General features: G+C 39.9%; 1 protein-coding gene across 1 annotated transcript in view; it reads right to left on the bottom strand.

Moving 5' to 3' along the window:
• Positions 1-14,000: 14,000 nt before the first annotated feature.
• The window catches only part of cntn6 (contactin 6), a 70,504-nt gene continuing 57,395 nt past the window's right edge, over positions 14,001-27,109 (bottom strand). The window contains exons 13-23 of the mRNA XM_035524430.2: positions 26,607-26,779; positions 25,725-25,842; positions 25,172-25,330; positions 24,765-24,914; positions 23,480-23,550; positions 22,672-22,906; positions 22,307-22,422; positions 21,046-21,226; positions 19,207-19,319; positions 15,779-15,947; positions 14,001-15,367 (exon numbers count right to left, since the gene is read on the bottom strand). Of these exons, the coding sequence (XP_035380323.1) occupies positions 15,273-15,367; positions 15,779-15,947; positions 19,207-19,319; positions 21,046-21,226; positions 22,307-22,422; positions 22,672-22,906; positions 23,480-23,550; positions 24,765-24,914; positions 25,172-25,330; positions 25,725-25,842; positions 26,607-26,779 (1,580 nt within the window). The 3' untranslated portion in view covers positions 14,001-15,272. The remainder of the gene's footprint in view (positions 15,368-15,778; positions 15,948-19,206; positions 19,320-21,045; positions 21,227-22,306; positions 22,423-22,671; positions 22,907-23,479; positions 23,551-24,764; positions 24,915-25,171; positions 25,331-25,724; positions 25,843-26,606; positions 26,780-27,109) is intronic.

The raw sequence follows: 27,109 nt of genomic DNA, 5'->3' as shown, positions 1-27,109 counted from the left end.
CAGAACTAAATTTTGTGTAATGTAATTTTACAAATTTACTAATTTGTCATGTTAAAAATTGTTACGTTACATTGTTACGTTACATTAACTTGCTGTAACTTTGCAAAGCACAGCATTTGACAACTCCATGAAAAGTACATATAGTCCACAAAGAACACCATAGTCTGTAAAGCACACTTCCTTTGTGATCAATGACTGACTTCTTTTTCCAAGTTTCTGCAAACATCTTTATTGCCATGTGGAGCCAAGCTAAAGTGACATCCAGCAGGTGACTCCTTTAACACACTTGCTGTAGGGAGAAATGGGGAAAAGGAAGAAATAGCTCAGTCCTCCATTCTGAAAATGACCTATTAAGCATTAATTAAATCAGATATATTTGATGAAATAATGTCGTTTTGATGAACCATTCAGAACCACTAAAAATCTTACTCTGCAGGAGGATGGGTTCCCATTTTGAGTCTTGGCTCTGCAAGGTTTCTTCCTCATGCTATTTTGGAAAGTTTTCATTTGGCACTGTCACATTTGGCTTTCTCAGTCTCTACCTGGATTTCTGCAAAACCATTTTGTGAGAATGTCTGTTGCAATCTTTGTAATGACATTTGAGTGACCTCATCATAATCCATGTAATGAATACTTCACCCCGAAGCATTGCCCAGCAATGTGAAGAAAAATGAACAAAGCTGGGGAAGGCTTGCACAAAGATTGTCCCATCTCCTTTCAACACATAACTGCTTTAGTACAGAATAATAATGAACAGGAACACCTGTTTGGGAAAAGGAATGAAAAAAAATATATTTTTTAATATATTTGTCATTCTTTTGCCTTTATATTGTAGTACTTGATAAGACACTGGGCCCTCCATAAGACATCTTGTAGATGCAGAAACATTTTGTCATTTTGCTTTCCATAAATAGGCTTTCTTACATTCCCATGACTTGGATTTAAAAGAGCATGCATTGTTATTCAGATGTACACAATGGTAATTTATCTGGGATGTGGCAGTGAAAAGAGTAATTAAATGACAAATTACTGGGAAAAATTAATTGTGTCCCATTAGCAACTATTTGGACCTGTGATAATTCAGTTTTTTTTGTTGCAGATTTATCTTCAGGACAAAATTATGGATGTGAACACTTCATTCTTTGTTACTGAACACAGCTCTGTCTTGTGTAATATTCTAGATGAATGACAACGAGATCTGCATCCTTGAAAGTCAGCATGCCCTGTGTAGTGAAAGAAATCTGTATGATCCATGCAGCGTTAAATCTATGACAGGTTCAACACAGGGACAGATACCAGTGTTTTTCTCATCAGATCATGTGTGAGCACAGTCAACCTTATAATAAAATAGTTTTGTTTTTATCTACATCATGAATTACTTTAGATAGCACATTTCCTTTTTGGGGGGTGAATGTAACACATAGCCACCTGTTTCCACTGATACTGACTGCTTACTTAACAGCAAAATACACACCCAGGCACAGAGAAAGAGACCAGTAAAACCATTACCCCAAACCCTACATTTTTAGATCAAACTAACAATTTAGTAAGTAATTCAAATGCACATATCTGAAATATCTTTATATGCCATACAACATTCTGTGTATTATGTTAACCATCCTATTATTGTGTAAAGACTGTCATCCTATAAATACTGAAATCCAGCACTGGAAAAACAGCTCCCTGGTTTTCTTTTCAGTATTAATCTAGTGACTCACAAACCTGAAACTGATTGTCTGAAATCTAAGTTGACATCATTCACTCATAATGCACTCTCCTTTAGTTCACTCCTGCTCGATCAGGGTATTGGACAAGTCACTCATCAGTCAGCCAGAGGACAGATGGACTCATGGTGGAACAGATACTGTCGAGGAAGGACCCAAGAATCTGTCACACATGACATTGTCACAGCAAAACAACAACTTGGCCTGTTCAAATGTAGACTGATGGTCTAAACTCACTTTGTGAAATGGAAACCTCTTAAATCCTCATTTATATGGTATGTATTATACATAATAATACATGGATAATACATTAATTTTATGCTGAGTGCTCACACATTTTTTGGTGTGGGGGGGGATGAACAAAATCGTCATTCCTGCATTTAAAGCAATATTGGCTTATTTGGTCACTGGGGCGTAATGGCCCAAAATATTTGTTCCTATTTCCTTGCTTGTAAATGATGTTCAGGCTTGCAAATGTGCTCTGCAGTAATCCCCATTATCAGCCTCACACACAGGCATATCTGCCATGGATGCCGTGTTCAATGAGAGTCTGATGGGATGGCAGCTCGGTTGCGTTTACAGAGCCTGGCTTGCGCTCGGCCGCTGGCGATAAGTCCCCTGTCTATTACTCATCTTCATCCAGTGCTACAGCAGCAATTAAGGGCCTTAATTTACACAGCAAAGTAGTTTAAAAGAGCTATACATCACCCCAAACTAATCGACCTGATGCTAGTTCCACCACACAGAATCCTTGTTTCCTTGAATTTGAACAAGTGGACTGTATTAAAAGCATAAAGCTTATTCAAGGGCCTTTCCTAAGGTGACCGTTCTGGATGTATGCTGTTCACGATTCTTTTTTGAAGACCCTTGTATTTCAGCATTAGGCTTTCTCTGTCTGTTGGAAACAGTCTATTATATTTGCCTCTGGTATTCAGGTATATTTGCTCTGTAATGAAGCTAAAGTTATTAAAAATGGCAACCTTTTAATTACTCTGTAAAAGTCCAAAGGTCAATTGGTGACTGTGGTTTAAGTGACTCATTTGAGTCATGTTAGCAATTTGAGTATAAATTCATATAAAGTACATAAATAAAATGTAACTGCAACCTATATTATTCAAATATGTAAAACAGAATGATGGGATGGTACATTGTGTAGATAATTCAAAGGATGTGCGATGGGTGTATTGAGGGAGTGAGACGCGAGAGTAAGTTTGGAGTGTTTTTATTCTCCATGGTTAAGACAACCGAGGAAGCACAGCGAAGAGCTGGCAAAAAGAAAGCAAATGCAATAGCACTGGCAGTAAACCCTGGGGTGCTGAGACACGGCAGAGCAGCGGTAACACTCAGGGTGTCTTGTATATGAAGCAATGAGGAACAACTGGACAAGTGTACCTGTAGGCTTAAGGAAAGCAGATACAAGGAACAGGTATGAAAATTAATAATCAGGGGACCAGGACTAGGGAAGATGCTCTGTGTGTGTGTGTGTGTGTGTGTGTGTGTGTGTGTGGGGGTGTGTGTGTGTGTGTATGTGTGTGAGAGAGAGAGAGAGAGAGAAAGAAGGAGAGAGAGTGTGGCAGTGGGTGTGTCCCTCGGGCTAGGTGCCTAGCGCATTCTGACAGCATGGTTATAACACTGGGTTAGTTGTAACAGCACCATTTCTACAAATCATGGATAAGGCAGAGACATTTGAACTATAGACATCTTTTTTTTTTTTTTTTCTGGGTCTGTATATACAGCTTCCAGTTTTACAGACCCACCCCCTCAAAAAAAAAAAAAAAACTTGAGGTGAGAAAATAATTCTTTGGCCATAATTTATTTTTGAATAGCAGTGCTGAAGATTAAATTATTTTTATTATTATATTATTATTATATTAGTAGCCTTTCAAGTATAGAAGAATGTGTTACAAGTAATTACCCATGAAGATTTTTTTTCTGTGCATGCCTAGTCAGGGGAAAGAAAGAAATACAGTGGTGTGCCTGCAGACATGCTGCAACAGACTCTAATGAAGGTCACACAGGAAAGTACAATTAAATGAGTTGCCAAGGCCAATGTCACGCTGGACAGAATGATGATCCACCAGGCTCAAATACACCAATCTCCATGCATTCAGTCCTTAAGATGAACAACCACAAGTGCATGTTGTATGTTCTGGGCCGATAAAGCCTGGTTAACCAATACTCGTCTGCCATTACTAAGACTCTTCTTTTTTTTAACAATCATGTTACAGAACAGCAATTCTAAGTCAATTATATTTTAATACACATAGAATTTAATTGTAAGTAACTGATAAGATGATAGTATTACAAAGACAAACCATTGACTCCTGTGTAGTTATGGTAAAAAGGTTCATTTCTACTGGATCCAAGTCACACACGCACACACAAACACACACACACTCACACACACACACACACACACACACACACACACACACACACACACACACACACACACACACACACACACAGCTGAAACATTCCTCACATCCACTTCATTGCTATATCTATTGCAGTAAACAGCTTCATGTGCGCACCTGTCATGCCAAATATAACACAAAGTTCAAAAATGCATATGACACTAAGCTACATATAAATCTTGTAGCAGGATTTTTCATTTCTATTTATGTATTTATTTATTTTTAGAGTTCAACATAATCATGTTGTTGTTTTCTATAATGTTTTGATTTGAACTTTAACTGCATGAGACATGTTGAAAAGCCGCCAGGTGCTACGCAGAGATAGTGTTCAGAATTATTAGATGCACCAACCTCTTCTCCCTTTGTTGTGCTAACATGATGGGCTTAATCTGGCCTTCTGCCACCAATGACAAATATTTTATCGTAGCGACTTCATATCTTGGGCTTTAGAGACCGCAGATTAGGAGACACCCCCACCAATTTTACATACACCAGAGCACAGCGAATACATGGTGATTTTTAATTCTCCTACTCAGCTTTCTCATAACGGCAGGCATAATGCATTGATACTTGGGAGCGGGTGAGATGGGGTCAGAGGGGGGACTCTTCTATGGGCTGGGGATGTCAAAACATTTTATTTTGCTTGCACCCTTCTCCTCAGACACAGAAAGCGCATTTATTCTTTGGAAGTAAACGGAGCTTTGCCAGAACATGTCAAGTCAACCTAAGGTCACTTTGAAGCTACTGCATGCTGGATGATTAAAGGGATCCTCGATGCACTAATAAGATGTTTTCAGTATATCAGATTGTCTTTTTTAGGTATGGGGTTCATGCTTTCGGGCCCGACCATTCTAGAAGTGATAATTGCTCCATTATGAATAATGCACCCTTAACCACACAGTATGTCTACACTTAAAGCTTCTCAAATGTGAAAAGTGTTTGATGCAGATTTAAATTGTTAGCCTCAACTGTGACTATACTAAAGTGATCAAATATATGGGATTGAAATATAGCAAATATGTATTGTGTGGTATTGATCAATATGCTTTGGCTCTGTATGATTAAACACACATCAGCATTTCAAGCCATGTATGATTGTGAAGCCATCTGATACGTAGCAGGGTAATCTGGTACGCTATTAGCTGCTTTTACAGTCAGTGATACAGTGTCTCTGAAAGTGCTAATTGCAGTTTTTGGCAGAATGCTAGCCAGGCACCCTTGTGTTGCCTTTATGGAAATGACAGCTTGGCACTCTACCTGGTGCCTCCCGTTTGGAACAGACTAATTAGACTGAGGGCCTGATAGAGGAATCAGACATGACATGCACAGTGCAGAATATGTTTCTTTAATCAAAGTAATGAGGATATGCCTGGGATGTGCCTCTGTTAATTTTATACAGTTCCTATAGTATATGGCAGAATATAAAAACGCCAAATTATAGCAGCATCACACAGTAGGCTAACCTTATATAGCGTACAGTACACATTCACTTAAGTAAAGTATGAACCATTCATAATGGCAGATCAGGGAACAGCCTTGAAGTCAAAGTGAGTTGTGACTGAGAGAGCGTAGTCACTCCTAAGCCATGCACAGCTCCTTTGCAGTGATTGTAAAAGCCAGAATGATCTAGTGCAGCTAATGACTAGAAAGGGAATATGACAGAAGTCAATATAACATTATGACAAATAAGCCACCGGGGTAATGAACATTACAGTCATATTCTTTTCTAGTTGTCTTAACAGTGACAACTATCGATCGGCTAAAATGCAGAGTGACTCGATATACCTGTGAAAAATCATGCCCACAGAGCATTTGAATGTCATAATCTGCCATACTTGCCTTATCTTATGCAGTGAGAGTTATCATGGAGCACTGGCTAAATCTGGATCGAGATTCAGTTAGTTCTTTCTAAGGATGGGTCGAGCACACCAAGGGTGTAAGGAGTGTGTGAATGTCAGAGCTAGCGTTGTGTCATGGGGGCTAATGCCAAACTCTGCAGGGGCCGTAGACCTCATGAACGCCATTGGACACCTCTGGCCTAGGAGGACTACGAGCTATGGATATGGTGGCCACAAAGATGAAAAGCAGCTGCTCACTTTTGAAACAGGCAGCAATTTGTGGCACAGTGGTAGGAAACCAGTGGGATGCAGTATATTGAAAGCGTTGTCTCATTCCTACTGCTCTCAGTATAGCTCCACTCCACTCACCCAATCTGGTTCAAACCAAGGTCATGGTTTTGGGCTCAGTGGACAGTTAAACTTATTTTAATAATACAGCAGGTCTACATGGACAAAAGGCAGAGAGAAAGGGGAGGGGAGTAGGCAGAAACGGACCTGTTTGCAAGCCGCCAATCACTCCTCCCCCGCACACGCTGTACCTCTGAGGCTCCAATTATCATGTAATTACTGTATTTCTGCCATCATTATGAATAAATGGTGTAAATAAAAACTATAATTAATAATGTAACCTCCAGTCTGCAGCCTAAGACACTTATATTTTATTTGGGATCATGCATTTGTAAAAGATGTTACTGTGCTCATGACATATTTGTTTATCAGGTCTCTTAAACAGGCTCACCTGTTTTGTTTTGTTTTTTTAATGTTGCCTGGCCTATAAAGGGAACTGCTGGGTTTTTAGTTTATTATTGCCTCCCCTTGTTCATTACAAATGTAGACACGTTGCCACGAGTCATCGGCACCAATTCGACTGCACAGTACATCAGCGAACCAAACTGTGAGAGCTAAGCACAGCAGCCCTATGACATGGTCACAGGGCTTCAGGAATTCTTCTCCCAGGCATCTCAGAGGGGCCAGAGTAGAGCAGGCTCAGGGAGAGAGAGAGAGAGAGAGAGAGAGAGAGAGAGAGAGAGAGAGAGAGAGAAGGTCTCCAAGTCTTTTTAATTCTCAGCTAATCTTCTATCCATCACAGCACTTTATCCCTGCTTTGGTGCTTGGCTCAGCTTCACTGTCAATGTCACTTTTTGACATCTCCCACAAACTACACCTCTGCATAAAATAGAATTATTATTTGTCAGGGGAGGGAGGACCTCCCTGACTGTTTTCACATAAAGGCCTCCCTCTGTGGGAAGGCACATAGGAGGAAGTCAAATTAAATGATTACACCACCAGTGCACTCTTGGGGGTGAAAAACTTAAACAACTGCCATACGCTGGTTTTACACAGCACAGCAGTGAGCATAGCCCAGTGGATTATTCTCAAAATGGATTCTCCACAACCATCATTTTAGGTGTTTTGCATAATCTCTGCAAGAGCTGAGAACAATGATTAAACTTTAGGGACACGGAGTCCTGATGAGGGGGAAATGTGCTACAGGTACAAAACAATTCTGCAAACATTTCCATAAAAGGGGATTATCAGTAATCCATCCTGAACAGTGCACTTCAAACTGAAGAGCACAGCAGCACGTAGCAGACACTAAACAGTTGTAAACGACACTTGCCGGCACACCCAGTGCAGAGTAAAGCTATGACCAACATCAGAAGGGTGGCCCTAGCTCCTAGAACTTGTATGTTTTTATTGTTTATTTTTTTTATTTTATTTTTTTACCTTTTAATAAAATTGCTAGCATACTGTGGATTCTAATGCCAGTCCTTACATCCAATATAGGTAATATATGGGAAGTCTTTAATTTGACCTGAAATTAACCATGTCACCTCTCAGAAGCCATGCCAGTGCCTGGCTTATATTAGTGGCTTTAATTATTGTAAATGTCAAGGAGGGCTAAGAATTTGACCCCAAAAGGCAAATGACACAGAATGCCATAAGGTTAAAAAAGCTCCACCTGTTACCTTCCCTTGAGGAGAATGTAATGGAATGTAATACAATTAAGAATTGACATTTTTTAAAGAATATCAAACTGCATTATTGCATATGGGAGATGTATAATAAAGGTTTTTTGTTATAGGTCTTTAGTAAGGTTGAGATATCTGGGTTGCTCCAGATGTGTATTCCACGATTCTTTTTCCTGGCTTCTAACAGTTGGCTGTGCTAATAGTATTTTCCTTTATTTTCCGTATTACAAACATACATAATATGTGTGTGGTAAACATTTAACCAGCATTCCACAAGCATTCCACAAGTTTTGTTCTTGGCTTTTTCCACACCTGACCTCATTTTTATTTTGGTGGCAAATGATTAAATGCACTTCAGAAATAAGGGGAGAAAGCATTGAAACAGGAAAAAACTAATCAGAGATTCCTTCATGTTTACATGGCTGCACATGTGTTTTATGGCTGAATATTATTTAGAACAAAGAAATATTTTTGTGTTAATGGATACAATGGAACTTTTGATTATGACAAGCAGCTAAACAATATAAAAATGCAAGGGATTTGACCCTACAAATAAACGAGACCAATATTTTAATCATGTCATAATGGAATAATTAAAAATAAGCAAAAACTGATAAAGTTCATAAGAGACTAGTGAGTCATTATTAATTGAATAAAAGTCCCTTTACAGAATCAATATAAAGGCATATTTCATTAAGTTAAATTGAAATGGCTGTTTAAAATTGCTCTGTAATTTAATGGCACATTTAACGTAGTACAAGGTTGATGTATTAGAACGTAACCTGAATATGAACAAAAGGCTGTCAGTGGGGATGGATGAAGTAATGAATAAAAGCCTAAGAATATGCCATTCTTCTCTGTTGATTTGTTGTTCAGTTAACCTTCTAATATCTCATCTGGGTCTGGTTCCCCATTAGCAACATAACAGAAAGATCATTGTTAAATGGTAGATAAAGTATCAGACTGAGCACTGTATCTCTCATTTAAGATGATCTTTACAATATGATGCTTTTTGGAAACTGAGTAGATATTACAGTTTAAACTATTCCAGAGATGTAAAACTTAAAAACACTGAGGGACTGAACAAAGATCAGTATCAAAATACCAATGTAAAGTCATGTGTTAAAGCCCATGACTCTAAAGTGTTTAAACACATTATACTGTTTCAGAACATTTCATCCTTAATTCATTCAAAATTCTAATCATCCTATAACCATATAACCACAACTATAATCCAAACCCTTTTACATTTGCAAAAAAGAGACCTGACAGCTTTTTGGAAAACTTCACATCAATGGCATTGTTATATAGGTATGTTCAAAATTGTGCAGATATTCTGATTCAGCAGACTGTCACGTCCTCATGGTGACAAAAACCGCATACTAAATCTGAGCCATCCTGAGCCATTTTATTCTCATCACTCATTACTGCAGCAGCAGAAGTCCAAATGCTACCCCAAAACTCTTTCCCTTAGGACGGGCTGGCAGGTCAAGTGATGGCCCTTCCTCTCTGACTCATAATGGTGTTTACTAGCCCTTCCCCAGCCCCCAGCCCCAAGCCCCCTGCCCCCTGGATTATGCCTCAGCTGACACTCTGAGTCTGGAGACTTCTTTGGTCAACATGAACACACCCCTCTTACAATCCTAGTAGCCTAAGGTGGTGCACTGCAGATTACAACTGCTCTAACCTGGCTTTCCATGCCTCTTGAGCCCTCTGCCACCCTGATCTTTGTCATGCCACCTTTATTTCATGCCCCATCATCTGCCTTTGACATGGGGTGCTCCCGCATGGATTCAGCAACATAAAGGAGAAGATAAAGAGCCAGGATGCTCATTATATGTGTAGAAAAAGACCTTCTTCTGTGTCAGATGAGCTACTCTACTGACCTTGATTTATGGTTACATCCTTCACTTCTCATGATAGATGATAACCATCTGAAGAATTTGCAAGTGCTGTTTTGGTGAGGTTGAAAACTACTGTGGATCATAAAATGAAGCAATCTTTAGAAAAAGAAAAAAAAATCCTTGATAAAATACTATATTAAATACAGCTACTTAAGCAATCCTAATCAATACTTAATTCTGAAATGTGGTACATTGCCTTCATGTGGTAAAAGGAACCTTTTCCAAGTATAGGTAGTGTATCATCTGACAGTGTATCATCACCAACCAAGTCCTTTCCCAAAGGTCTTGCGTCACACATCCCCACGTTTCAGGGCCCTTTTCCCAAGAGGTGGAACTGAGCTGGTTCAACAACTCATCCGCTTCCACGTTGAAGCCTCCTAACTAGGCCGCCGGGTCTCTCGTGCACCTTCCACAGCTCCTCAGATTGCCTTCTCAACTCTCCCGCTTAATATGCATAACTCCTAACCCATTCATTATCTTTAGAGTCCCCTCCACTGTGGCAGCCTACCACCACCAAATGAACTATGACAGCCCTATTCTATCACTGGAATGATTAATTTCAATCGCTAGAGGTTCTTTTGTGCTTATTACTTCATTTATGCATCTGAGGTGCTTCCCCCTACACTGCTACAGCTATCCATGGAAAATCTGGGGCAAAATTGGGTCTTTTCATTTCTGCATAAGATCCATTATATTGCTGTAAGGCAGAATGTTTAATACACCCTCCTTGATATGAACATGTCTATTTACAATGAAAACACTGTAAGAGGTTAAAAAAAAGCTACCATTTATTAATAGTCCTGTTGAAGGGAAGAGAATTGGCTTGACACAGGTACTATAAGAAGCCCATCATTGTGCAAGTTGTGGGAATATTTTTTTTTGTATAAACTACTGAAATTAGTGTATAAAATGATCAAGGAGGAACTGTACAACATTTCATCCACTTTGGAAATATATTGCCACAGAGACTTATGTGGACTCCACAATACTCTGGTCAGCAAAGTCACCTATCGCCACCTTCCTAAAATAACGGCCTAAGTCCAAAATAACGGCCCTTTTGACCAAAGTGATTTTTTTGCATAAATCACCTCCTCACCATGCTGGCCACGTCTGGTAAAATCGGCTATGTCCTCAGTTTAACAGATCATTTGATTCTACCCCTGTAATATAATGGCCTATGTCAAGAGTGCCATTTGGGCAATTTTATTTTGCTTAAGTCAAAAGACAATATGACGTAGGCAATTTTAGATGCTTTTCAAAATGGCAGCAGCTCTAAAAAGAACAAAACTCTACCAAGCCCATGAAGTTATTTCCATGATTCAGGACTCATCCCCTATTGGTAAGTGATGACGTTTCCTATAAGATTGATAATACTGTAAATATTGCATAGTTATATATCTTTTTATTCAGTCTCTTTAGCCAGCGTTTTCGTTAGTAAACTAGATAAATCCATGAAGCTAGCATTTAGCAAAGAATAGAAAGTCTCCAGAATCTGTGGCTGTGATAAGTGATAGGCTTTCTGTTAACACTTTCTTTTCTGTATAGATTCATGCAAAGTAATAATATTTCTTTCCACATTAAATTGCATAAATCTTGAACATAGTATTAGTAATTCTAAATAAATAATTACTAAAATAATCTGAGCAGTATTACAGTACCCCTGTTTTTACATCTTGCAAGCATGTTCTTGATATAGCTTAACAGCAAATGATTTTTTTTTTAGGATAATTACTTGACATTGATCATGCCTCTTCCATGGAAGATGACAATGAGACTGTCCTGGAAGGGATGAGGCAGCATGTACCAGGCCAAGAGTCTGTTTCAGATGAAGCAAAAAATACCTTAAAGACTCCTATCAATATTGTTGAGAATGCCAAGCAGACAAATCCACAACATGAAGAGGACATATCTGATGTCGATGACATCATCTGGGATCCAGATTATACCCCATCCTGTGCTGAGTCCTCTGTGCCTAAACATGAAGACTAACCATGGTGGCAACTTCTCTAGAACAGCCTAAATTTAGCCAAAAGGAAAAGAAATAAACGTCTTAGTCTGGGAACATGGAAACAAAATGAATCCAAGAAGAAAAGCCTCAAAGGAATGTCTTATAAGAGCAAAGGTGGCAAAGAAATAAGTGCCAAGACTTTGGGTCCTCCTTGTGTCTCAAAATTCTGTCAGTAAGTCTCAACTGGAGACTGCCAAGCCATTACAGAAGAGCAGCAGCAGTACATATTTCAGAGGTTTTGGACAATGAACAACTGGGAAGAACATCGATTATATGTTACAAGAATGGTCACAAAGGTTAACACAAAGCAAAAGAAAGTTGCTGAGGGATCCAGGCACAGTTCTTTATTGTCTTACCAACTAAAGATCCAAGATGGAAGGAGTATTAAAGTATGTAAGGCATTGTTTTCCTCTACACTTTGTCTCTCTGCAAGAACCATTACACACTGGCTGAACAAACACTCAATTGTACATGAAGAACAAGCATGCAAAGCTTGAAACTGATGTCAAGGATTTCCTTAAGGACTAGATGAGGGACCTCCCAACTGTTGATTCACACTACTGCAGGAGCACAGAGACCTACACACACAAGAAGTTCCTTCACCCAGGCACAACCATCTCCCAGCTGCATCAGGAATACCAACAGACAGATGCAACTGCTGGAGAGAGAGCTGTTGGAATACAATATTTCACAGATGTTTTTCCATGAAGAGAATTATTCTGTATTCATTCCACGAAAAGATCAGTGTAATATTTGTGTTTCATTCAAGCATGGGAATATCAGTAAGGCTGACTATGATGCCCATGTCACCCAGAAAGATGAAGCAAAGCAAGAGAAATCCTATGACAAAGCTTCTGCAAATAATGAGAAGTCAGTTTGGACAATGAACCTGCAAGCTGTGCTACTGTGTCCAAAGACCCAAGCCAGCGGTCTGTATTACAAAACAAAATTGCTGGTCCATAACTTTACACTCTTCAACTTGAGGTCTAAGGAAGGGTACTGCTACATTTGGGATGAAACAGAAGGCGACCTCAGTAGTGAAGTGTTTGCACACCTTCAATATTATCATTTTGAATGTGTGATTAAAGACCATCCGGAACTGAAAGAGACCATAGTGTGGAGCGATGGTTGCAGTTATCAGAACCACATCGCATGTGTAGCCAATATATTCTGTAAGCTTGCAAGGAAATATGAGGTAGTAATAACACAGAATTCTTGGGAGATTCCATTCGCACCAAGACATTTACCTGTCCCGTGTTCCTAACATGCTTATTATCCTGGCCGCATAGGAATTTTCTCTCACACCTCCTTTGAATTTCACCCACTTGATGCCTCAAACTTAATTTTCCACCTTCCTTTCAAGCCAGTTGCATATTTAACGTCAAACTGTGGTAAATGCCATATACCAAGTTGCAACGGACTACTTCCTTTGTAGTCTCTAACTTTGTGGGAGCCTAAAAGTTATTCCAACGATACATTTTCCAGAACTTAGGAAAACTACAAAGGTAAAGAATGACGCTGCACACTGTGGATGAAAAGTGTGTAAACATTTCCTGTTGATAGCGGCAGAACATTGTGAAGACATTAGTGATTTTGTACTGTGTTATTTCACCGTGTATTGCTGAGCATGACTTTTACTGTTATTGCTTACTGTTACACTCTGCCTGTTGTCTTTTTTTTTTTTTTTGTCTAGCTGATGGATGGGATAGTTAAGTCAAATCATACTCTGTTTTATGCTATCGCTCATCCGTTTCTTGGAATGCCTCCCGGTTCTTTTCTTTCATCAGGGACTGCACTCAGCCTGTTGATAATTACAGCCTGTTGATTATTCTGAATGCTCATGCCTGTACACCAATGGTTGCTAAGCAACAATATGTATGTAGATCGGACTGAATCCAAGTTTTGTTGCAGGAGTCGAACAAGACCTAAGCATTTCTTCCAAGATGAAAACAATTGAAGTGCATGACATTCAGATTGAAATGCCAGTGAAGAATGGCTGCAATAGGAATTTTGAGGGGTATGCTGATGTCCCATGCAGTGCTCATATTCATACACCCTGATGCACCACTGTTGCTATTATTTCTGTTTGAAATGACATGCTTGGAAACTCAATAATTGATTACATTACAACCAAGATTAGAATTTCAATGTGAAATTTTATTAAGTTCCTGTGTACATCTCACAGAGACAGGTAAGATATTAATACAAAAGTATTAAACTGCTAGTCAAACCAGGATAATAGCAGTAAGAAATAAATAAGGACAACAGGAGAACCAATTGAATTATGACAATTTCCAACACTTATAAAATGCAAGGTACATATTAAATAAAAAAACATGAAAAAGCTACTGAAAGCCAACAATTTCCAACAGATAAAATATAGGGTATTTGAATGAAAAATAAAACCTGAATGTGACTGTGACTATTATGTTTCACAATTCTTTCTTCAACAGCCAAAAATAATGAATTATTTCATATTCAGGCTTGCTGGTAAAAGCTACAGGTATTAAACTGTTGAAAACATACCTTAAAAATGCAGATATTTTAAAGTTTTAAAGTGTTTGTTTTTTGCATTTTGTCAAATGTTCAATCAAAGTGACATACTAATTCCTATTTCAGATGTTTAGCTTTAAACAGGACTTCTCCAATTTAATCCAAACAATAAATAAATGTATAACAATTCTACCTAGACTTCAAGCAGATATAACAGATTTCTGTCAAACATGGATGCAAACACATGAGGTATTTTAGACCATTATCTGTGTGAGCTGTCTCCAGTGTTGGAAGCAGGACTCTTGGTTATATTATGCTACAAAAACCAAACACTTTTCTCACCTGCGAAATTACTGATTACAAATGTGAAGTGGTTATTCTCTGCTCATATGTAGCAGCACATGAGCTGATTGACAGTGTGTAAACCTCACGCTTTCAGACAGTAATACACATCTATACCAATAGAATCGAGGGTATGAGGCAAACAGCAGAACTCTAATGAAGAGCCAAGGGAATTCTACCCCAGAATTCACCATTCGTTTTTAAATGCAGCTTTTAGGAGGAAATGCATTGCACAAAGTACAAAGGATTTTCAAGTTTCTCAAAACTTGACACTTTTGAAACTGTAAATTGAAACCTACGCCAAACAACATAAAAAAGCCTGCCCTTTTTTGCATAAAATTGAAATAGAAAAAGCACTGACAACTTCATTCGATGAAAAAAAAACATGAAATGTAAGGCAATACATGTCTGTCAACATTCTTGAGCTTACTACACATAAATAAATTAGTTACATTATCCAGCATATACCTCTTAAACTTCAGTTTTCGATCCTCATAATTTTGTATGTATATATTTTATTAGTTTTATTTATTTATTTATAATTTACAGTTTGCTAATTAAAGGGCAGATGCCCTACAGGAGAAGCCATGTTAGCATAAGGAACATTACTTCATGGGCACAGGCCATCTTGCTTGCATCTGAACTGAAGTAGCCCCTGGAATTCAGGCCTGGAACAAAGTAGAGAGACCAGAAGTAACTTTAGTTAATGTAAGTGCAATGCTAGTTCATGTTAGTATAACATTATTTTGTGTAAGCATGATGTTAATTCATGTTAATGTTAGTTGCATCACATGGCACCATGTAAGCCATACAAAATAGCAGTTCTCTGTATGGTTGAGGTATAGCTGCACTATAAGTCGGTTCATTTGACCTCTGAGACTCATTTCAAACTTAGTCAGAGCCTCCAATTAGTTGGGAAAGTTTTCCTTACTTCAGCAAATTCACCAAAAAAACTCTAATGCAACTGAAAGTTAGCAAAATGTGAGGATAAATTTGTTTGTGGTCTCCTACAATATTCCAATATTAACATTAGAGTTGCCAGTTTTTTTAATGCAAAGCCTGCATGAGTGAAGCCTTACTGGACATCTTTGGTATGTGAATGGGGTTGCTGTAGCTTCCATCTCCCCCGTCACTTGAGGCTTTGATCTGGATGAGCAGGTCTTCCCCTGAAGGAACCTGTAGCTCCACTGATGTCCTGTTGGTCTCAACCACATTGGTCCTTCTGCGCCAGTTCTGGCGATATACCACCTAGAATATGACAAATCGGAGTCAGTGCATTGTGGAATACAACTAAATACAGCTGAACTCTTTCAGGAACACCCCATGAATTTGTTAATTTTACATTGACAAGCTCATTTAACACATACAGTGTCCCTGAATATGCCCCCCAAAGCACTTTAACCTGAAAATTACTTTGTAACATTGAGCCCTAGATATATTATGAGTATTAATAGTGATTTAAGAGAGCCTCTAAAAATTTCATGTCTTAATTGTATATTAAAGTGAGCTCTCACGATTACCCTAGTGGTCTTTGGTGATTTGGTGACATTTTATGGGGTCACTTTTTGTCCCAATTCAACTAGGGGAGATCTGATTAATGCAGTCTCTCTTCCATGGCAGCTGAACCTCATAGTCATAGTGAACACTTATACATGCGTAAGAGAGGACTGGGAGAAGTATAATTGACTTTCCTTCATCCAGAAAGACCCAAAACATTTAGAGAGAGAAGACTTCCTTGCAATAATTCAATTTGTAAGGGTGTGCCAGATCATCATTTCTGATTACTACAAAGTACTTCATTCCATATTGCTGACGCTAGACATGACAAAACTGGCATGGGGGGATCGACTGTCCTCCATACTGCCTACAGCCATTTTCACACTGCAGCAGATTTGTCACAGGAAATGGGTTCGTGAGCTTCCCAAACATATACATCATACTGCGTAAAGAAACATTTGCCATACATAGGTAATTTAGATTTCTGTGACATCTCTGGAGGTGTTGTACAACACATCTGTGATGCATTATATTTAGTGTATATAGAAATCTGTGTCATGCAATGGCTGATATTTTACAACGGTGGATGTTGGATGCATTGTGTAAATTGTGCTCATTTTCTGTTATTTTATATCTTGTCCTACTATAAGCAATCTCTAGATTATTGGTGACATATTGTTGGGACAAGTAAAAATTCAAGTGAGGAATGTACACTTTATTTAATTTTCTCTAGCAGTTATTTTTATTAAATTGCAAGTTTTCACATATTAATGCATTCAAGTAGACATTATAAATGAAACCAGTGTTTCTCATTCCCAGGCTTGAAGGACCATGACACCTCCAACATCCTTTCAAACAAGCTCCAAAACCAAATACTTCTAAAGCTAACATAGCCTAATTAATTGAGTGAATAAAGTTAGCTCTTCCTCTACACTTCCATTCTTTGTGATAATTATATAACTCTGACACTCTTCTTAAAGTGTCCCAAGCACCCACATACCCAATGAACTGTCAGCAAGATGGAAATAGAAATTACTTAAAGTACTGAACTAGCCCTTTTAATTTTCAAACATCTGATAGCAACTTTAATCACAGAAGAAAAGACAACAGCAATGACTGCTTGATCTTCACAGGCATGTAAAAAGAAAATGGTGAACAGGATTATAATTACACCATGCAATATGGGCCCAAATGAGAAGGTGCTCTTCTTGACTTTTTTTCTTGGCCTCTCAAAGTTTCTACTGAATGTTCTCTTAGAAAGTCTTGCCATTTGTCCCAGATTTGCTCATTAGGGCTTGCTCAATAACCTGCTATGTGAAAATGTCTGTTTTAAAACAAACAAACAAAAAACAAAAACAAATAAAAAACAAAATTGAATGAAAGAAAAGAAGAGAAAAAGAAAAACAGCAACTTAAAAGTTGATCCATAAGTAATTTATAATTCTTCTTTAGACCAACAGGCTAAAACAAATAGCTGGGATTCTGATATTCTTTCTTGCCAGTATAGGCCCAACAATTTATAGTTATTGATTCCAATATAGAGGTTTATGTGCTGAGAATGGCCCAAAGAGGAGCTCAGTCTTAAGGGAGGTTTTAGAGAAGCCCTTAGCTCTAGGCAGAGGATAGCCTTACAGCCTTCCAGTTGTTCTCACCTATAGAAAAGAACTTAATGAGGCCAGTCTGAAATTAATACATTAAAAAAAAAAAGAAAGAAAAAAAGAAAGAAATTGGGAGGTTTTTTCTCTCCTTTTGCTTTTTTACTCTCCCAGTATTTGTCTGTGCTAGTTCAGACTTGCCAAATACTAAGTCTGCACTTTTGAGCACAGTAGGTTTACTGCACTGGCTGGCATTCACAGAAAAAAAGAAGAAAAAAAGCCAGAGATCTGCTTGAACTGTTTTGTGCTTCTCCGTGGAGAGACAGATGCCCTTGCATCTCCTTTATAAGAGTAAAACAGCAACAAATGCAAACTGATTAATCGCCAAGTGAACACTTGAGCTAAACAAAGGTATTTTCAATATTAGCAAGAGCATTTTAAGCTGCAGCACTGAGGTTATTACTGAGATAATTGCATTTACATACTTGTTCTTCAAGTTTACGTGTTATTTCTCTATAGCCTAACGGATGCAAATGTGTACCGGCTGGCGTTTGAATGAGGCGACAAATGTATCAAAGAGCTTAAGCTGCAGTTTGGAGTCAAAGACTCGTGACTCGATGCTATGACTCATTTTGGCGGAGACTTTGAAGTGGTCAAGAGGAGAGTGTAGCCCCTGATGGTTCCTTGGCCATTTCCAGAGCCAGCTGGCATTGGCCAGACGGCCGCTGTCCAAGCCACCTAATTAGTAAACACTGGCATGGGTTAGAAAACTCCACACAAAGCAAATAATATGCATAAATAAAGAGCCCAAATGCATGGCCATGACCCATTATTAACTCATTATCATCCCACAACGATGCCAAAAAATTGCTATTACAAGTGAGAGTTTAAGGTTTCCTGTTCTGCATGCAGAAAAAAGGCTAGATATAGTTTAAATGTCCCAATGTTTAAATTAAATGCTTAAATTAACTCAACCTTTTTAAGCCTGGAGGTTTAAATTTGATAATCAGAAAACAGTGAAATAGAAGCAATGCTTGGGCATTAAATAATTGTGAAACAGTTTCCAAAGTTCAAAGTTAGCTTTTTCTGTAATACTGAGAACAGAACTGAGGACAGTTCCTTACTTATGGGGTGCTTACGTTGGCTGGTTCTACAACTACATCTGCTCCTACGTTCGTTATCTTGTTCTACACCCACTTCTACACCTATCTGCAAATTATAAGGTATAGGTATATTATAAGGTAAAATGTATAGTTGGAATACATTTTCTGTGTGGTGGCAAAAAAAAAAAAAAATTGATAAAAAGCATTTCTAATCAAATAAAAAAGGAGGACAGTCACCACACACATTTCCCAAGATTTGCCCCTTCCTATTGATCAACAGCATTCAAAGGCACTAAGAAAATTAACATCTCACCTTGTAGCCTGTTACTTCCGATTCATTGTCCATTGCCTTTACATGCTCCCAATTCAAGAAGATCTTTGAGTTTGTCAGGTTCCATTCTATATTGCCTGGAGGCTGGCTTGGAGCTAAAAAAAACAAAAAACAAACAAACAACAGACCATAGAATTCAGCTAAAACTGAAGTAGTGTCTGAAACAAGCTCTTGATGCAGTGTAATGCTTTGGTACAAATTACACTCAGCAGCATATAAACTGAAGCCTCGTTTTAACTTATTCCTTTTGGATTTGCAGGTCAACTGTATCTTAGTCACATCTTCAAAATCAGAAGAAAACTTTTTTTTTTTTCAGGTTTTGACCAGAAAAGATATTGATTGTGAAACATTTCAGAAACCTGCCTTAAGGGTGTGCATAATTTGTCACCACATCATGTACAGCTGTGCATGTATGTGCAACAGTAGTGAAATTTAACACAGCCATGTTCTGTATACTCAGCATACACTGTAATTGCTACTGTATGTACACTTCATTAATATTAAGTTTCATTCCTGTACCTCTATCTAAAACTATACAGTATTTTTCCTTTTTTAATCTAACCTATTTTCATAGTCCATGCCATGACTTCAGGTGATGCAATTGCTTTGAAACTGAACCTAATATTGCGCTTGCCCAGATCATCATGGTTTTCATGGATGAAGCGTGATATGTAGCATTCAAATATTTCTGAACTACACAGAATAGGAACTGTTAAACTTTGATTATTTTGTTTGTTTGTTTGTTTGTGTGTTTGTTTGTTTTTTGATTCCATTGCCAATGCTTTGAGCACATTCTCCCACTTCACTAGTTGAGTAAAACTAAAGATGAGTCTCTCTTATGCTATTTTCTTTTTTTTCTTCTTTTTACTAATGAGTCAAAGCTCACTCACTCTCTATTATAAGTTGTTATGGGCAGATCACACCAGACAGCCTGCACTGTCATTGGGTTTTTTTGGCCCGATAACATGACACGCTGAACAATCTGACCGATTACAACCTGACACTGAGAGACATAGTGCAGAACTGGGAGCGCTTTATTTGAAGTCGCCTCTAATTGCCTGCTCAGTCTATTAGCCCCAAATTAGCACTCTGACTCTTTCCACTGAGATGTCAGTTTATCTGATCACTCCCTGGCTCTGTTTAAATATGCCATTTTGTTCTTGTGATTTATTGGCATCAGATAATCAGACTATTTTAGCTCATGGCTTTAACAGGGGTTGCGTAGGTCTCTTGCGGTGAGACAGAGGATACCCATTCTGAGCGTATCATTCTATTGATTGGTTCTTTTTTTTTCCCCACTGCAGACTGTGAATCCAGAAATTTAAATGGTAGCTCCTTTATCTGCAATTTAAATAGCTAAGATGGGACTAATTATGTATTAAGAGTACTGAAACAGTCCGTCATGTTGAGTACATTCTTGAATAATCTTGAATTCAACTGCACCAACAAACGGCAGCTGCTGCAGAAGAGGGTTTTTTTAATTCCATAAATGAGAAGCACATATTAATACAAACAATGCCTCAAGAGGTGGATTTATCAAGAGAGCTAGAAAAGATCTGGGCAGGCAGTAAAAATGAGCGAATGCCATTGCATTTGTCTGCTCTTGCAGCGCATTTATCATGAAACGGTTACAGTATGTAAATGGACAGTGGTGCCCTTTAATAATCTCTACCATGACTGCATTAGCAGGTACAAAACGCATATAAAGTATGGGTCTGTTAGAAATTCATCTCATGAGAGCATCTCAACGTCTGCCTGTGGGGAAAAACAACGATGAAACAAACAACACAAATAGAAAAGGAAACAAATAGGGGGACGAACGTGGCTTCTTGGTGGTGATGCCAACAGGGGCAGTGGCAGGTCCGACCCCACCGCTGTTGTGGGCCCGGACCGAGACAGAGTACAGCATGCTTCCCTTGAGGCCTGTGATGAGGGCAGGGCTGCCCGCCACCCTTTCCTTCCTCGGCTCGTCTTCTTGTGAGCCCTCCTCCCAGCACAGCACCTGCAGCAGCAGACAAAAGGCAGCCGTTTGTAGCACTATAACTCGCAGCATTCACAGAGTAGAACTGTCCTAGAAGGCTATGTGGTGTTAAGGCAAGCATACACTGCAATGTAGGAAGGTCACTAACCATTAAAGGACACAGGTAAAAGTGATGATGTTCTGACAGTCTTTTAGCAGTGGTTCTAACTTTTCATTTCTGAGGGAGCCCTGCTCTCTGCACTCTCTATACTGTTCACCATAACAAATCTGGTTCAGTTCATCAGCTAATTATCAGTCTCTGTCAGTGGATGTAGCTGTTTTAGATAGGAGAAAATTCAAAACTGCATAGCAGGGATCCTCCCATATCTGGGATTTCAAACACCTGAATTTTTTGTGACCAAAGTCAAAGTCATAACAGGATGACTGTTTTCTTTCTGGCTCCATTTATTAGATGTCCACCCACGTGTGCACACACTTTCACTTTTATTTTTTACCAGAAAAACAATTCTGCACAGCTTCCAAAGACAAGTGCAAGCATTTCTTGATTCTCAGATCGCCCTTATTATGTATAAAGGTGCATGGTTCAGCCGCTCTGACAGTAGAAGGGCCAGGTTATCTGGAGCCGGGTGGACAGAATGGGCCAAAATCCTGTGGGGTTCACGCAGGCAGACACGAGGGTTCACAGCTAAAGGGTCTAAGATGGGGGGATGGGGCATGGGGGGTAGTGGTTGATGTATGATGCTCGCACCATCTGAAGGGTGATTTATTTACGCTCACTGCAGTAGCCTGGGTATTGGTGCTCCTCGGGAGTCAGGCCCAGCTGCGAGCAGACCTCTTCATTCCCCAGATTAGATCGTGAAAAATAGGGCGCAGGGGAAAAAAAAAACATGGCATGCCTCTTGTTTGTGGAGAAGGAAATTGTTCGCACCGCCATCAGAACTTTTCATTAGTGCATTGAGGCAATACGGTGTGTAGTTGAGTTTTGTTTTGTTTTTTTGTTTTTTTTGAAACCTTTCATTTCTGGAGAGATGAGCTGCAATGATTCCTGCATCTCACGCATTCCTGCATCTACTTGTCAAAGCAGTGGGTTTATTCCTGTACCTCATAGCCCCTGATCCTGGCTTTGCTGTGGGTTATGGGGATGGGGTCCCAGAAGACCTGCACCTCAGAGGCAGACAGGCTGCGTGCCCACACTTTGGATGGAGCTACTGATGGCTCTGTGAAAGATGTGACAATGGGTAGGAGAAACAATGAAGGGAGGTAAGTGAACAGCAGCAATGGAAAGACCATAGAAAAACAGGAAAAATTCTACAGTCTAAATTACCTTTAAATTAGCTGCATTGTAACCACTTCAGGGACACTTTAAAAGTAATTCAACCTCATCTTATTTTAAAGTTCAGACTTAACAGACTGTTTATTATCAGAAATTCTTAGTGATAAGAATCAGCATAAAAATTTTTCTCAACCTTCCTCTGCTGAGTAGATTATTGCCACGGGGCTATAGGGTCCTTCTCCCATGGTGTTGTAGACTCCCACCTTCACCTCAAAGCGTGAGAGCGCCGGGATGCTGTCGTTCTTGAACACATATCGAGACGTGTCCACGGAGGGTACCGCGCTTTGCGTCCACGACGCCGAGCCCAGGAGCCGAAAGGCGACCACGTATCCGAACCCATCCCCATTCTGTAGTTCTTCAGGTACAGGCTGAGGAGTAGTAGGAGAGAAATGCACGCCAACGCATGCAGATCCATGTAAAAACTCCAGAGGAAGAATACTCTATTTGGGTAATTAGCTGAGGAGATAGCTTGCTCGCGGATGAAAAGCTCCCTTGTTCATTTCTTTTTTTTATATCTCCCCACAAGCTGAAAAAAACATTGCGAACTATTGTGTCAGTCTTGTACCTAAACCCTACACTCTAACACTTGAATTGCACCATTTCCAAAATATCAACTTGCTTCAATGCAAAAGATGAACATGGGTTTGATAGTCAGTGTGCTCATGAAAAAAGCTCTAGACACTCTTTTTCACATCCCATAGGCTCCAATTTTATACAAGCTCTTCTTCTACCTGCATCTTCATTATGATGTACATACCACAGGGAGCAATTCCGCTGGAGCGAAAAGCGAGGACAACAGCTCTGCTTTTTAATTACCGCTTGTTTAATTTAAGCCCTAGTCACTGCTGAGAATTCTCTCCAAATGCATTCAGCTTCAGAAGACTGATTTAAGAGAGAGATAAAAAAAAAATGCTGTTACCATTAGAAGAGTTCATCCTCACCTCCCACTGGATGACCAGTTCACCACGGTCACCGTCCCCTCCTCTCACACTGGCCGGAGAGACCTCGGGAGCTTGGGACAAGGAGAGGAACAGCAGCAGCAAATAACAAACAGAAATAACATGGGCTAGGCTCACAGTTTGTAACCTCTGAAATGATTAGGTAACGGTAGCAGATTTCCTTTCCCCAAAAACAATTACAGAGGCCTCATCAAATCACCTTGAGCAAGTCAGGTTGAAGTCAAACAAAGGGATTATTTTGTGTGTGTTTGGGGGTGGGTGGGTTGTTGGTCTCTTAAAAAACAGGAGTCGAGTATGACATGATGTTTTCTTCCTAAAATCTGTGAGATTAAGGCAGATTTGCCAAAAAAACCAAAAAAAGATTCTTGAAAATGGAATCTAAAGTCGTAATGCCTGACAGTGAGCATGGGTATTGTGCACATTCATAGCTGAAGAGGACATAAATTAATGATGACAGGCCCTCTTGCTCACTCATGTCCAACATCGAAAGTCCTTAAAAAGGACAGAGTATCACTCTACAACACTGCAAAGATTAAAGCTGCTCATGGTTAGCATGCGCTATGAACTAACTATGGACGTGAGCTAACCCTAGCTACAGACCTGAGCTAACCCTAGCAATGGATCTGAGCTAACTCTACAACTTAGAGGAGCTTTTCAGACAAGCTTGTACATATGTCAGACAGAAGGGATGGCTGTTTACCCAGCACACTTACTGTCTGTTTCTGTGTCATCTTGCCGGGCTACCATCTGATAAGCTTCTGGACAAGGTGGTGGGACTGATTAAATTATCAAATACATTTTAAATTGCTTAAAAGACTTCATGAACTCTCATTTATAGTATATAGTGTGCTTGGGCTATGCAGTGGATATTTTCATGGGGTTTATTGTTTTATGTAAACTTTTTTGCTTGGAAAACTGGAAATTTACACATACATTACTGAGTGAAATATTTGAAAGCATATGTAGGTATTTAACCCACAAAAACGTATGTGGTTTCCTCTGGTGCATACTCTAGAGTGTGGATTTGTGTCTAAATCATGTAGAGATCACTCCATAATTTGAGGCAGTGTATACACCCCTGACGTGATGATGGACAGGGAACAATGCACACGGATTTCCCACAGCTAATCCACCATCAGTGCGTTGCTCTCCAGGCGAATGAAACTAATTATAGAGGTAAATTAGGTTTCCGCCACAGGCCCGAGGCATTGGTGCCGCCAACTTTACAAAGGGGGGAGGGGCTAGGTGTTCAGGAGAGGCCGTGTACCTGCTGGCCGTGTGCGAATCGGCACAGATGCGGAACTGGGCTGCCCCGCCCCAACACCGTTGACAGCTGCCACTCTAAACTCGTACTCCACCCAGGGGTTGAGGCCCACTACTGTGGCGCTTGTCATCTGTCCAGGCACAGAATCAGGAACTAGGATTAAAGAAATTTGGAATGGAGACACACATAATGTCAAATGGCACATGCTCAAATCAGAAGATATATTTAGTTAATGTAAGAATGTTTCACATCAGAGACTGCATTCTCTCTTTGCACAGTAGTGCAAACATCATCTTAAGCATGATCCTTTATTGCAATGTTTGTTTACTTATCAGTTTATTTAAGTAGTTTGACAGCCATGTGACAATGTAACGGTGTGAACCACATTTGTGCCTGTGCTAAATGCCTACCTGTTCTGATGGCCTGCCAGCCGATGGAGAAGGCAGTGCGTGCCTGCACTATGTAGAGGGTAATGGGACTGTGGTTGTCAGAGCCAGGGCCCCAGGAGAGCTGAGCGGTCCTGTCCGTGACTTCCCCCACCAGCACCCCCTCTGGGGCACCAGGGGGCCCTGTCAACACCAGGGCCATAAAAACACCAGACCGACTTTGAAAAAAAACAAAAAAACAACAACATTGCTTCTCATCACCTGGGGGGGTGCGGCAAGGTTACAAAAAAGTTTCCCGCAAAGTGAGAGAAGTCAGGCCACAAAAGACATTTATTATTCACAGGCCGAGCGCCGGACCCTTCACATGGTGATGGAAACACAAAAGGTCTGTGGAGCACGGAGCCGGGAATTAATGTGCTGATCCCAGATGCTCTGTGAGTCATTATTCCGTGGGCCAGATAAAACAGAAATATCATGATGATGCGAGGTGCGAGACTCTCAAAACTTATCGTTTAATAATCATTTAATAAGCGCTGAAGGGAGAATGCTAAGTGTCTCCTTGAGGAGGGGTCTGTACCTCTGACGAGGAGGTCGGCTGCCGCCGACACACTGTCCACTGCCGTGTGCACCATACACACATACTTCCCAGAGTGCTTCAGCTGAACATTGCGAACCATGAGGTCTCCGGATGATCCCTGGCAATAAAAAGAGGAAATGCATCATATGGAATAAGGCCTTACTGGGGGTTAATTCAGCTGGCCCAAACCAAAGCAGAATGTGTTTTGGGGGACAGTGAGGAAATGTTTTGAGGGGCACTGCTGCCACTTCCCAATCCTGGTTGACCTCTTTATACAGATGGAGTCGGGTCAAAATATAAATCATTCTGCTGGGTGATCACCAGATGCATTTGAGGAAAAAAGAAAAAAGAAAACAACAAAAAAGGCTCTAATGAAATGTCAATCCAGCTCCCAGGCCAACGAATTTTTCAGTCAGCCTCATGCTTGAGATAAAGGCTGTCTCTCTCAGCTAGACAGGCAGCCTTCCAGCACCCGCCTGGCGCTGGGTACACGCCAGGTATTCGTAGCCTCTCCACGTTCTCAAGAGAATTACTGGAGAAATGAAAAAAGGATCTGTGGATGAGCCAGGCGAATGGGGGCGGGCTCAAGGAAGGAGGTGGTTAGAGTGGGGAAGGTACGCAGCCCTCCCCATGGAATGAGGGATTTGATTTTTCTGACCTGTTCTGTGCATTAAAGAGTCTTCAGTGGATATCATGTAATCAGACAGATGTCTATCGCTCTCTACATCTGCCCATTAAAAAAAACAAAAACAAAACGGGATCGAACGCTCTTGTTGAGTGCCACAGAGCATGATCTGCCTTCAGAAATTGTGTACGATGTCATGTGTCCCTCCCTGCACCATGTGTTGACCGAGGGATCCGATTCATCTTTTATACACTTACCCCACCAATCATCTCGAAGTGATCATGTCGGCTAAAATCAATGAGCTTCCCGTTAAAGAACCATTTGAAAGCAGGCTTCACCGTGGAGTCTCTGGACACCTCACATGGCAGGACGATACTTTCTCCCACTGTGGCATCCATGCTCAGAGGAGGAACTGTAATCTTAGTTGGCTCTGAAAAAATACAAATGAACAAAAGATTAGAAAAATGTGAAATAAACAGAGAGACAGAATCCTAGCCTTTGCAGTCACTTTTCTATGTTGACTTTTTCAGGTTGTAATTTAAATAAACAGGAACAACAATTAGACTGGGCTTTGGTCTACACATGGAATACACATGGAAAAAGGTTTATAATCTGAAAGTGCAAACTGTAAAATCATCCACATATTAGTCTCAAGACTAATGAGCCTGCCCTTTAATGAGTCTGGGCAGGAGTTGTGGATGTGCCAGTTGACGAACAGCGATTACACTACACATGCTTTAGAAAGACTTGGAATTGCATG

This window comes from Electrophorus electricus, chromosome 7 (genome assembly GCF_041902795.1).
Source record: "Electrophorus electricus isolate QZ-2024a chromosome 7, ASM4190279v1, whole genome shotgun sequence".
NCBI lineage: Eukaryota > Metazoa > Chordata > Actinopteri > Gymnotiformes > Gymnotidae > Electrophorus > Electrophorus electricus.
The sequence above is the reverse complement of the archived record's forward strand: the minus strand, read 5'-3'. Positions and strand labels throughout refer to the sequence as shown.